Here is a 12,714-nt window from a genome sequence, read left to right on the forward strand (position 1 = left end):
TTGGGGAATGGGTCAGATTAATGTGTTTTCACTACATCTGCAACTTGGCATAGTAGGGGGTATTTTCATATTTTGACAGCGTTTTTTGAGTGGATTTACCTTATGTGCAGTGAAGGAAATGTAAGATTAATCTTCTCTTTAGAAAAATGATGGCATCTGAATGAAGTAGAAACCAAATCTCATCTGCTGTGAGAGATTAATTCATTGACAGACATGCAAATTAGTTTTGGCAGATTTCAAGTGAATTTTCAGGAAAATGTGATAGAAGCCTGGTGCTGCTGCTAGTGCCTGTTTTACAGTGGCTTTGGTAATGTGCTTTCCTGATGCTCTTGCAGGTTTTAAGCATACCTGCAGCTCTCCTCCATTCCTATTGGTGAGTGAAGCAAGGGGGATGTAGAAACCCTGACTGAAAACAGATCTTTTGCTCACGTTCATTTTCTGCTTAAAAGAGAAATTATTTTGGGTCTATCTCAGTTTAAAATATTTGGAAGACAGTTTACTGAAATGGTTTGCAGAAATGAAGAATCTTTTTTTTTTTTTTTTTTCATGTGTAACCTCCAGCCTGGAAATTTTATCAGTTTGAGAACTTGTCTGTTACTCTTCTCAGTCTTTAATCAGTAGGGCTGAACCTGTTTCTGTGTAACAGCAAAATGGTGTGTACGTGCATGTTTATTTCCCTTTTTTTTTCTTTTATTTTCTAAAACATGGTTGCTGAAGATGGCAAAAATTTGAACATTTATGTCTGGAATATATCTTTTCACATAATTCTTTTGCACTGGGAAGAGGTGGGATTCCCAGGAAAGGAAAGAGGCTGGATGAGGAGACCGAGAAAGAGCTTTCCTCGGGAAGGGGATGCCATGGAAGGATCCACTCCAGAGTAGAGGTGCACATTTTCCCAAAAGACAAAAGAAAGGCAGATCTTTGGGAATGTGGTTATTAAGTGTTGATACTCTGTCAAAGAGGGAAAGGAATAACATTAAATTGTATTTGATGTAATTGTTTTTCACAACAAGTGTGTTTATTCAGCTGCACTTACAGATTTCTTAATACACAAATTAAAAAATGCAGAGATGTTTTCTCAGAGGTGAATATTGTCAGTAAGAGTTCTTAATTTTTAAAAGGAAGTTAATTATATATTGTAGATGTAAAAGTGCTTTGCTAATCAAAGGAAGATGTATTGAATAATAAACTTGGTGAGGTGCCTTTGTATTGTGGTATTCTTATCTTCTTAGGCCTCAGGATGCTGAGATGATTCTTCTCCAGCCCTGTGTTTTTCACCTAGTTTCCTAAACCATGTTCTGAACTCCCATGAGCTGTTTCAGTGCAAATAACTACTGTCAATTCTCACTGTTTCTGTTACAATGTAAAAGTGTTGTTTTAGAGTCTCTGTGTACTTTACAGTAGAACTAATAATACACATTTAAAGAAGTATTATATAGATACAGTCAGGAAATTTTTAGCACTCATCATCCTGTGCTTTATCTTTTTTTTTAGCTTCCATTTTCCTTTAGCCATTGCAGGCAATGTTTTTTAAGCTTCGACATGTGTTTAGTGAGCAGTGTAGGGTTTGCAAAGAAGCTGCTGCTTGTGCTCTGCAGCATAACCTTTGCTGCCATTTGAAGCCATACTTTCCTTTTGACATACTCAGTTTATAAGTCACTGTATTCCGCCCAAGTTTCTTTACCTTCAATTAAAAATACCTATTAAGTAGGCAAGGATGTTTTAGTAACCAGTTACTGCATTTCATTAATGATGAGCTTTATTTTTTGCATAAACTATATGAAATATGTCAAGATAATACATAAATTATTTTTTTTTCTTGTACTATTGAGGTACATAAGTATAAGTAGTGATATATATAATATAAACTGACTCTTTTTCTCAAAGCTTTACCAGTTTGGTGGTTTTAGTTTGGTTTGAATAGCCTAATTTATTTTATTTTGATTAAGTGAAGTTATGTGTGAAATGCTTTGGTTGCATGATTGAAGTCACAGTCTGTCAGTTTTCAAAACTTAATGCAAGGTTCATTTTTATATAAAAAAACCAACCATATCCAAATAAGATGATAAAGCAATAACACTACTACATTAAATGCCAGTATTACCTTTGTAGCCTTATTTGGGTACATTAATTCAGTGGTAACCATTTTCTGTAAATGACTAATACTAGATGTGACTTTTTTCTCATTTTTAAAAGCAAAGAAACTGCCCAAATCCATCTGCCTTTACTCCATGCTGTTCTGGGTATGAGATTTTTGAGAGTTTTTTTTAATTTTTAATTCTGTTCTCCAGTAACATCCCTCTGATTGCCTGATTGCATTAATAGACCTGTCATCCTTATGGCATTACTCGTGAGGGATGGAAGGCTTGCTCTTTAGGCTCTGTATCCCCAAGTAGATTTATGTCTCAACATGTGTGAGGCTTTGAAAGGGGTGTTCATGGGGACAGGAAGTGGAAAACTGATGAGGATGCATGGAAAAATGGAATACAAAAATAGAGTTCGTTCATTATTCTAAGGGTATCATGAGCTGGAAGAAAAAGCAATTGGTTGGTAACATTAGTGTACAGAAGCAATAAAATGAGAGGTGACTTATTCTAGATATTGAAAACAAATCTTGCTGTTGCTTCTAATTGTGTGAATTAAGGAAAATATGGTTTCTTCCATTTAAACTCCTGTTGATGGACTCTAAAATAAAGAAAAAGTTTGGTGCTTGAAATAGGAAATCGGATGTTACTACACTGGATTGCGCAGTGTCTTCTAATATTTGTTTGTGTGCTTCTGCTCACACTGCCAATACAAAAGGAGCTTTACCTAATAGACATGCTGCATTCTGACTTGGTGGTGGATAAAAAAGATGTTAAGGAGAGCCTGCTGAGGCTTTGGTTTGTCCCAACAAAAGACCTAGTAGGATACTGATAAATATTAAATGGATATATTTTTCTGACTTGAATGGAGGTCTTTGGAAAAAAATACTCTGGTTTCATGTGATAATTATATGCCAAAACCATTTATTTCTAAAGCTGCTTTGTTTGGAAGCTTCACTTGGTGTGTATATGCACTAATGTGTGTGTGTGTGTGTGTGTACACACATTTTTTTATGTATCTATTCATAGTTTATTTACTGGTCACATGCACACATGATGGTGATGAGGATATTATGTAGATAAAACATAATATTTGAAGCAGTTTTTAGAAGAAAATGGTCCTAAGCAGCGGGATAAACAATACTTTTCTCAGAGTACATGGAGGTAGAAGGCTTTTCATGGTAAGAAGCAGTGATCTCAGAAGTTGAAGAAACAGAATATAAATGCTTCATTTTTCTGATCCTGTGTCATCTCCCTGTTCATGTTGTTGTAGTTGTGGTGTCACTTATTGTCTTATCAGAATCATGACTGTGGAAGAATCTGTAGGCATGAAGAGGTACAATTAACATGTTTATGCCTTTGTTCCTACCTTTTGCTGATCTGGATTTCACTTTAAGTGAAGGTTGTTTATGCTAATTTAAGCTAGACACTGGTTGGGCTCACCTACAGCTATTGCAATCTAAATTGACCCATATCACACTTAATGCTATATTTACCAATGAGAGTAATGCAGAAAATTTATTTAGCAGATTTTTTTTTCTTGAAACGTGAAAACAAAGTGTTAACTTGCTGCTTTGCAGTGTTTCCCTAAAAAGGGATTTTGGGGATGTAATGTTTTCTTGCAAATATAGCTGATCAAATTTTATTTTGAAGCCCCAGCTTAGATCTTTGTCCACATTCTTGGTCTCAGTTCTTGACATTTATTTATGCATTGCCTGTTAGAGAGTATAGATGTGTGGTTTTGAAAAAATATCTTCTTCCCTCTGGTACAAAGCACTGATTGATATAGGGAGTGTCAAACTTCAGACCTGAGAAAGAGTACGACTGGAAATTTCATCTGGGTTTCTGGAGCGTCTTGTGGTGTGTTGTTGGTCTTTGTGGGGTTTTTTTGATGGTTTTTGTTGGGTTTTTTCCTCTGACTATTGAATAACTAAATTTAGGAGACTTAATGGACTTGTATGTTTAATACCAGCTTGTTCTTCTACTTTCTCTTTTTTGATATAAACCCCTAACAATAAGATTCTACCTTTGACATTTAACACTTGAAACCTTCTTTAGAAATTTGATACGTCCTGCGAAGTTTTAAGAGAATTTGAGATGTTGTTAGGGGAACTTGAAGTCATTCCCTGTGTGAGAAAGTTTGGCTACCTTGTTTCAGACAACTCCAGTGTTGTAGTAGCTGTGTGTTCCAAGGTGCTCTGGAGTGGGAGTGTTTGGAGACAATCAGTGGGGTCTCATTAGACCACCTGGAATGGGACAGCTTTCAGGCAAATGAGCCTTCCAGCCACCAGATGAAGGTTGGGTTTGTGGAAAATGTTCTGTCTTTTCCCACCTCATTCCGGTTACCAGGTTGGTCTAGTAAGATGCTACACCTGCCAAAGGTGTTAAATTTCCTTACCCCATTAAAGGAAAAGTGCTGATTCAGTTTGAATCCTGAATGCAGAATAGTTTGGTGGCTTTAGGGTGGGAGTTGTTTGTGTAGGGAGGAGCTGGGTGCTGTAGGTAGCTTCTTTTATGGCTTGCTGTCACACTTTGTTAACATGAAAAGGAGAGTGTAAGTCCTGAGTTTGCAGAGCTGTTCACTGCTCTGTGCCAGCAAACTGCCTGATACTTAAAGGGCAACCTGCTCCTAGTGATTAGAAAGAACCTCTTAAAAAGAGTCAAACTGAACTGCTTTTAAAGAGTCTCTCATATCTGACATTTCTATCTCAGCTTTATTTTGCTCCTTAAACAGGGAAATGTTTTTGAACTATTTGGATCAAAAAAGGCACGCACATTTTAAAATTGGCAGTGAAATGACTTTTCAGCTCTTTCAGATTGAGGATAAAAGTATTTTTGACTACTTAGGAAAGTACATTCGTGAATTTGCAAGCAGATTATGTAGTCTTTTTTTTTTTTTAAGAAATCTGCTATTTCTTTTTTTTTATTATAATTACACACACTTTGTTTCTGTATAAACACTTAACCCTTTGTGCAAAGGACAATTTCTAGGTGTTTTTGAATTCCCTTGATGGCAGTGCTAGTTTCTTTTGGTTAAAATATTTTCCAAAGTGAGTTTAGGATGTGGGGGAGAGCATGGTTCAAAATGAAGTTTGAGCTTTCATCGTTTCAGCATGTGTCAGTGCTTAGTGCGAAGTTAGTATATACTTTAAAGATTGTGTATATTGTGGGTTTCATCTCTGAAGAAGTTGCTATGATCTCACCATTTAAGGATTTCTTAGACTGAAAAAATGAGGTTTTACACTCATTTCCCTCTATATTTGATACTGATTTTTAAAAAATAATATTGAAATAATATTGGCATTTTCTTCCTGCCCCTCCCATTTTCTTAATATTCTCAATGAGTCTTAGTTGTATTTACTAAACCATGGTAAATGTGTAATTCATTTATTTTGCAGTCACAGAATTCAAAATATACCTACAGGTAGAATATGATCTGTGGACCATTTACAAGAAGTCGTGTGAAAGACACAAAGTGTAATTTTATTTTTAGGTCATAGAATAAGATGTTGAGTCAACATTTGAAAATTTTTCCTCTTCTAATAGCTAAATTAATTTTGATTAATGTGGTGTTTACTGTTTTTTATACTGAATCCAAAATATCCTCTGTTGAAGGTTCTTGCCATTTATTGCACTGAGGACATTCTTTTCTTGCACTATTTTAGTTTAGGGATTGTAATGCTAACTTATTGGTGATGTATTTCAATACAGAATTTCTCCTGATAGAGAACAAAAGTATTTACCTGCTTGGATATTGGTGCTGTGTGGTACAGGGAAAAAATAATAATTATTCAGAGGAATCTGCAAATTTTTTTTGCCTAGAAGCAGTAACTTCTGAAGCTGTCACTCATCCTTGTACACATAAGTTTAGGGGGGAGATGCTGACATGGGATTTTTGTCATAACTCTGTGATAAGGCAGTGTTTCACTCTCTGCAGCCTTTCAGCAGGACGCAGCCATGGCCACAGAAATCGGCTCCCCGCCCCGGTTCTTCCACATGCCGCGGTTCCAGCACCAGGCGCCGCGGCAGCTCTTCTACAAAAGGCCTGACTTCGCCCAGCAGCAGGCCATGCAGCAGCTCACCTTCGATGGGAAGCGCATGAGAAAAGCTGTCAACAGAAAGACCATAGACTACAATCCTTCTGTAATCAAATATTTGGAGGTCAGTAAATGAATTTTCTGGTTTTGTTTAGAATCCTTTTATTTTTATTTTTTTTTTCTTCCTGATATTTGGGATTGTGCTTTTCAGTTTCTGGAATACTGGAAGGTTTACTGCTGTGTTTTCAACTAAAATTACAAATGTTTGTGAATTTGGTGTATTGTGAATAAAAAGGGGAAGTTGAGCATTGGCAATAAAACTGCTTGTGTTGTGTATTTTGTGTAAATACCAACTTTGTGTTTTGTCTTGAAATTCCAAGTTGACGTGCAGTTCAATATCTTGTGTAATGTTCTGACTTTTGATTAAAAAAGTGATTATAAATAATGTAGTCATTTTTGTTTTGAAATATAAATTTCCCAAAATGGAAGATGAACCATTACCCCTTCCCCTCCAAAGTCAGGGCACTAAAAATGTTTTCTCATCATTTTACTAAAGAGCTCTTCACCTTGCAGAGTGGCCTCTGAAAGTAGTTTCTATACAGTTCAGAAATAGAGAAAAATTTAACATTTAAGTTGTATTGAAGAAATGTTTCTGTAAAAATGCTTATTTAGTTTCCCTGATAGGATGGCATTACTTAAGAAATACTATTTTCTCATCCATAATTTTCTCTGCCAGTACTGGCAGAAGAAATAGAATGAAATCTAAATAGTGACATTGTTGCAGCTGCAGGAGCAACATTGCAAAAATGTGATGAAATTATTTCCATCTGCTATGACCAGTGCATGGCTATGGCTCGTAGGTGTTAACAGTTAGAAGGTTTATTTAAAAACTAATCCATTATATTCTAAGATCTTTTCAAACATCAAAAATTTTAGACACATTCTTATGTTTTATGAATGCCCCAAAAGAGATTCTATTAGTAGTGGACTCTTCTAAAAAATAATTTTAGACGTCCAGGACCTTTTTACTCTGACAGGAACAAGCATCCTCAAAATTCTGCTTATTAAAACAGTAACAACATGCAAAAAAACCCAAAAAAACTCAGATCTACATCTGCTGGCTTCAGTACTACTGATTTAATTTAATGTGGTTCTAGAAAAAAAAGAACTAACCAAGAGAAGATGTAATTTTCTCTTAGCTTAGGAAGTTGTAGCAAAGTGCAGTGATGCATGCTGGGAATGTTTTACCTAGAATTGTATTGTATTGTAGAATTTCCCAAATGTGCACAGATCCAAATTCTTAGGGTCTATGGCACAGAGCCAAAATAAGTAATTTAATTCTAAATGCATGAGAAATGTTTTTGAAAAGGTTTTGTTTGACAAGTCACAAAATTTAACTAATTGGAGGCATTGTTATCCCTTGGTCTTGTAAGCTTCAGCCATTTGAAAGCGTTTTCTTTATGCTGGCACTGCAAAAGGTCCTTTTGTAGCTCGTGCTGCTGTGTGGATTTCATGGGGAGTTCATCAGCACAGCTGCTAATGGTATAAATTCTTGTCCTGAGTATAAAGCTGTGACACTGGGCAGCAGAGTACCACCATAATGTTCCTTGTTGCATAGGACTGCTGCTTTCCTGGAGTTGCTTCAGTCTGATGAAATTAACACTTTAAACATTCCTGACTCTTTTTCTTACATGGTCTAAATTCCACATGTTCCTTTTCCTGAGTCCAAAGTCTTAAAACAGTTCATTCTAAAATCCTTGGAGCACTTTAGAATTTGCCAAACAGGATGTCCATGTGTTTCTTATTTTCTGTTATTTAACAATGAAGTACACTATTAGGAACTAGGAGTTGTTTTCTTCTTTCCAGAATAGAGTATGGCAGAGAGACCAACGAGATATGCGAGCAATCCAGCCCGATGCAGGATATTATAATGATGTAAGTAAAATTTTTCTATTCATTGATTAAGTTGTGCAAACAAAATTTGTCCAGAAAATAGGAAGGATTCTGCATGTCAGCTGAGGTTATTTTTGTATCTGCAAAAAGCCTTAAAGCTTTGAAGGGTATCTTTATGTTATTTTTGTTTTGTTGGAATCCATGGCCATGAAGGCATCTTAAGGCTGGACAAGCTTTTAAATTCTGTGCTTAAGAGCTTTCATAATGTGTTGAGGTTGCAAAGCTGCTCTTGAAGATGCTGTTCCTGAATGTTTGAGTTGTTAAATCATGCAGGCTTTGAAACACTTCTACCAGCTTCTTCTGGTAGTATCCCTGCAAATTACAACCTTGCTTTTCCAAAAATGGATTTTTAGAATGTGTTCTTTTCTTGAGGTTTTTGAATTAAATGTCATTAGTAAATTTTTTATTTCTTCTTTTACAGTTAGTCCCTCCTATAGGAATGCTGAACAACCCTATGAATGCTGTGACAACAAAATTTGTTCGGACATCTACTAATAAAGTAAAATGCCCAGTGTTTGTTGTCAGGGTGAGTACAGTGTTGGAATCGCTTTGTTGTGTTGTCTTAATTTAAGTTAGGCTGGTTCTTAGCTGAATGAGATGGCAATTAAAGCATCTTTAAATAAAAATAGCATGTGCAGTGTATGGACTACTTCTATGTCCAGTCTTCCTATGGTGAGCTTGAGGAAAATAAATGGTAAGGTCTGAGTACACAAGAGTTCATCCTCTCAGAGTTTGGGGTGCAATTCGACCAAAGAAAGGAAATTTGGTCTCTGTGCTGTTTGAGTCTCATAGCAGCTTTTAACAACTTTTCCATGATGCCACAAGTATTGTTTAGTACGGATATTGTGTGCTAGAAATGCACTGGTGCCAATAAGCTGCTTCTTCTTTACAACTGGAATTTTCAATTGCTTTTACAGTGGGCTTTGTCCTGTTGTTACAAAAGTCCCCTGGCACAGTTATGCATTTTTGCCTTCTTGCATCCTCTAGAAAGTAATTTAGTCACTTCCATTTCCAGGGAGTCCCTGAAGAAGCTCTTTATTTATTTGGAGAACACTGAAGAAATATTTGAATGTTACATTTGCACAGTTTAGTTAAATGTTTCTTTTGCAGTGGACTCCTGAGGGGAGACGCTTGGTCACTGGTGCATCTAGTGGGGAGTTCACTTTATGGAATGGACTGACTTTCAATTTTGAAACAATATTGCAGGTAAAGTAATCTGTCAAGATTCCTTTGTGTTCCCTTGAGGTCTTGGAGCATGTTTTAGGAACACATCTTCACCCTGTTCATCATGGATATGTGGTCTGAGTGGTGATGGGAGCCTTAGAGGTCTTTTATTCGGCTCTGATCCCATGTCAGGCCATGGCTACAGGCAATTCACTTAGTGCTTCTCATTCCACCTCCATCTGCTATATTAACTATTCTCAAGAATGTACTATGAGTATTTGTAATAAAGAAACACTTTGGAAACAAAGTGCAAATACTCTTACTATTTAGAAGACCATTGTATACAGAGTAAGGGGTTTTTCCCTCCCAGCATCTTGAATGTAATTAGATCATCATTGTTCTCATTTCCTCATTGCAGCTGTTAAGTCAGAACTTTAGTAACTTCAGTGTTTGTGTGGATCAGACAGTATTTGAATGTGTTTGCTAGAAGTTCTGTTTCTGAATTTGCAGGCTCACGACAGCCCTGTAAGGGCTATGACTTGGTCACACAATGATATGTGGATGCTGACAGCAGACCACGGGGGATATGTGAAATACTGGCAGTCCAACATGAACAACGTCAAGATGTTCCAGGCACATAAGGAGGCGATTAGAGAGGCCAGGTTTATACACAATATACCATTTTCTGTAGTACCTATTGCCATGATTAGACTGTTCTCTAAGTGTATTCTGGGTGCAGAAATGCATGGGTTCTGTCAGATTCTGGGAAACTTCCTGCACCACATAAACACAGTATTTCCTTTTGTTTCCACATTCTCACCGTTTTGCTGGCACCTTTCTGAATTAGTATTGTCCCAGTATCCGCCTCTGCAATATGTTAGAGATGTATTTGTCTGCCGCATTTTGCACTGGTATTCTTTTCATTTTTATATGGTGACGATGTGTATCAGTTATTCCTTTTTATACGCACTGTGTAAGACAACAATTTCATTCCAAATAAAGAATTCAGTCTTTAATAATCTAACTGAATAAAATATAAAGCCTTCAGAAATAAAACACCTGCATAGTTCTCACAAAATAATAAAACACTAAATAAAGTGAAGAACTGCTTGGCTTGGTGAAGCCAAGACTTCCAGTAATACTAAATACCCACGCAGACTGCCACATACAGAAGTCTAATGTTAATACTGAATGGGTTCTTCAAGCTTGAAACTGTAAGAAAGCCATTGAAAAGAAGATTGTAGGATATTCTCTTGGTTCAGTGTTGATGCCTCAGTTGTGCAAATGTCTTTACAAAAATCAAATCTAAAGTGATACTTATCAGTAAGATGTAAGTGAAGGGTGTTTCTAGACCAAACCTGCATATAATTTTTAGTTAATGTTTTTAAAGTAAGCCTGAAGAGAAGCTGCAGATCCCAAATGGCGCTAAAACAGTATTTCTTTGGGTTCAGGTGCTGGCCTTTGGTGATAAAGGTTCACTGCCACAAACTCACTTTCCACTAAAGTCACCATTATTCTTGGTAGGGTGCAGCATTTTCTGCCAGAGTTTGTAAGAGAAGTGCTTACTTTGGATTCAGTTACTGTCTGACTATCGTGGCCATGCACTGAATTTCTCTACTGCTTTAGGCCCTTTCTTGATCATAAAGATCTAGGATTTCACAAGGGCGCTCCCTCGTGGTCTTTCACTGCACCAGAAAGAAAGTTGAATGCCTATCAGTTGTTGGTGTTCTGGCCCTATTCACATGGTTAAATAACTCCTTGCTTTTCCAGTGACTTTCATCAATCAATGATAACTGCTGAATCTGGAAGCTGCTTATGTGTCTGTAGGATTCTTTTCATGTTGTTAGTGGGGTGTAATAGGAGGGAGTGTTTCCAAATTGCTCTTATTAGTGGTATGTTTATTTTATATAGGTGGTTTTTTTTCCAACAGTTAAACCAAATAGAATTTTCCTGTAACCAGCTTTCCCTTATTTTTTGCTTCTCTGCTGCAAAGCACCTGTGGCTGAAGAGGAGTTTTTTCCTAAGAACTGTTCTCCTGTGCTTCTATGCGGTGTCACTTTCTTGTGGTATTACCAAACATGAAAATCTAGGGTGATGGTTACCATACCATTTGATGTTGCTTCTCATCCTGCAGAGAAGGCACTACTCTGTGCAGTCACAGATAGGAAGGTGCTAAGAATAAATGACAGATTTTTTTCTTCATTTGACAGGGGACTGCAATGCAGTAGTAATCCTATGGTAAATTCATGTCTTGTGGTGAAGTGCCATTTGGCAGGCGCTGTATTCACTTAGAAGTGCCTATGTTCAAATGCCTCCTTCAGTGTATAATACATTACAGTATAATTTTGCCCTGTCTGAGAAGCATAGATAATCTGTTAAATGCTGACTTCTTTCCCCTGCTGTGTGTCTTCATGTAACAGTTTCTCACCCACGGATAATAAATTTGCTACATGCTCTGACGACGGCACTGTTAGAATCTGGGACTTTCTACGTTGCCATGAGGAGAGAATTCTTCGAGGTATGTGTACCAAAAGTACTGATTGGGGTATTTCAAGAGGGGGAAAACTTTTTTTTTTTTTAAACTAGGTGTTCACAATACAGAAGTATCAGCTTGTCTACAATTTTTGTCTTAATGCTCCAAACAAGTTTTTGTTTGGCTGCTGCTGTAGGTACCTTATTTTTAGAGAGGCTGCACTTCACAATGGCATTACACTGTTACTCTCCACTTGAGCTTAAACAATGGAGGTGGATAGAAGGACATTTTGCTGCTCCTAATTAGGTAGAAACAGCTGTTTCTGGATCAGGAATACATTTATCTTTCTCCAAAGCTTAATCTCTGTGACCGCTGTTATTTCAGAACACGCATCTTCATGCAGAAGATTCCATTCTTTTCACAGGCATACCTTTCATTCTGATTTCTTCAGAGGCAAAGTGGTTATTTCTCATTCCTTAAAAGGAAGAGAGTATTTAAGTAGAGAAAAGGTAAATTCTGATCACATCATTTATAGCACAGGGAAATAATCCTAGCTATGGTTAAAGTTTCTGTCCAGCATCTATGTATGCTAAATTCTGGTGCCTTTCCACTGGCCTTCTTGCGCCTTTCACCTTCTTTTGTTGCAATCCTGGTGAGCAGTAACAGTAGCTTCTGACAACTATTCCTTTTTTACAGAGCTGCCCAAGGTACATAATGTAATAAGAGAATATATTAAAAGGCTGCTAGGAGACAGAGGGCTGTAGATTTGCATATAATCTGCAAAGAAGGTATGAAATAAAAACATGGACTTTCAGTTATAGGAGTGTGAGTTTGTTCAGTGCTTTCCTAAATTAAGCAATTTTTTTTTTAAGTCATGCCTCCAACTTGGACCTGCATTCCATATTTTATGAAGTAGATCTCTCCCTGTTTCTTTTGACTCTTAAGGCCTCTTGTTACACAAGCATGTTACTTTTAAACACCACTACTTTGCAAAGACATTAAG

At 36.8% G+C, this 12,714-nt stretch overlaps 1 protein-coding gene across 4 annotated transcripts in view; it reads left to right on the forward strand.

The window, feature by feature from the left end:
* WDR33 (WD repeat domain 33) overlaps positions 1–12,714 on the forward strand; it is a 67,202-nt gene that overhangs the window by 10,403 nt on the left and 44,085 nt on the right. For 3 of the 4 annotated variants that reach the window (XM_058844122.1, XM_058844121.1, XM_058844120.1), the window contains exons 2-7: positions 6,022–6,245; positions 7,988–8,056; positions 8,496–8,600; positions 9,185–9,280; positions 9,749–9,900; positions 11,659–11,756. In XM_058844122.1, the coding sequence (XP_058700105.1) occupies positions 6,042–6,245; positions 7,988–8,056; positions 8,496–8,600; positions 9,185–9,280; positions 9,749–9,900; positions 11,659–11,756 (724 nt within the window). In that variant the 5' untranslated portion in view covers positions 6,022–6,041. Of the gene's footprint in view, positions 1–6,021; positions 6,246–7,987; positions 8,057–8,495; positions 8,601–9,184; positions 9,281–9,748; positions 9,901–11,658; positions 11,757–12,407; positions 12,519–12,714 lie in introns of those variants that run through there. The other variant, XM_058844119.1, reaches the window with a different exon arrangement.

Source organism: Poecile atricapillus, chromosome 8 (genome assembly GCF_030490865.1).
Source record: "Poecile atricapillus isolate bPoeAtr1 chromosome 8, bPoeAtr1.hap1, whole genome shotgun sequence".
NCBI classification, from domain to species: domain Eukaryota; kingdom Metazoa; phylum Chordata; class Aves; order Passeriformes; family Paridae; genus Poecile; species Poecile atricapillus.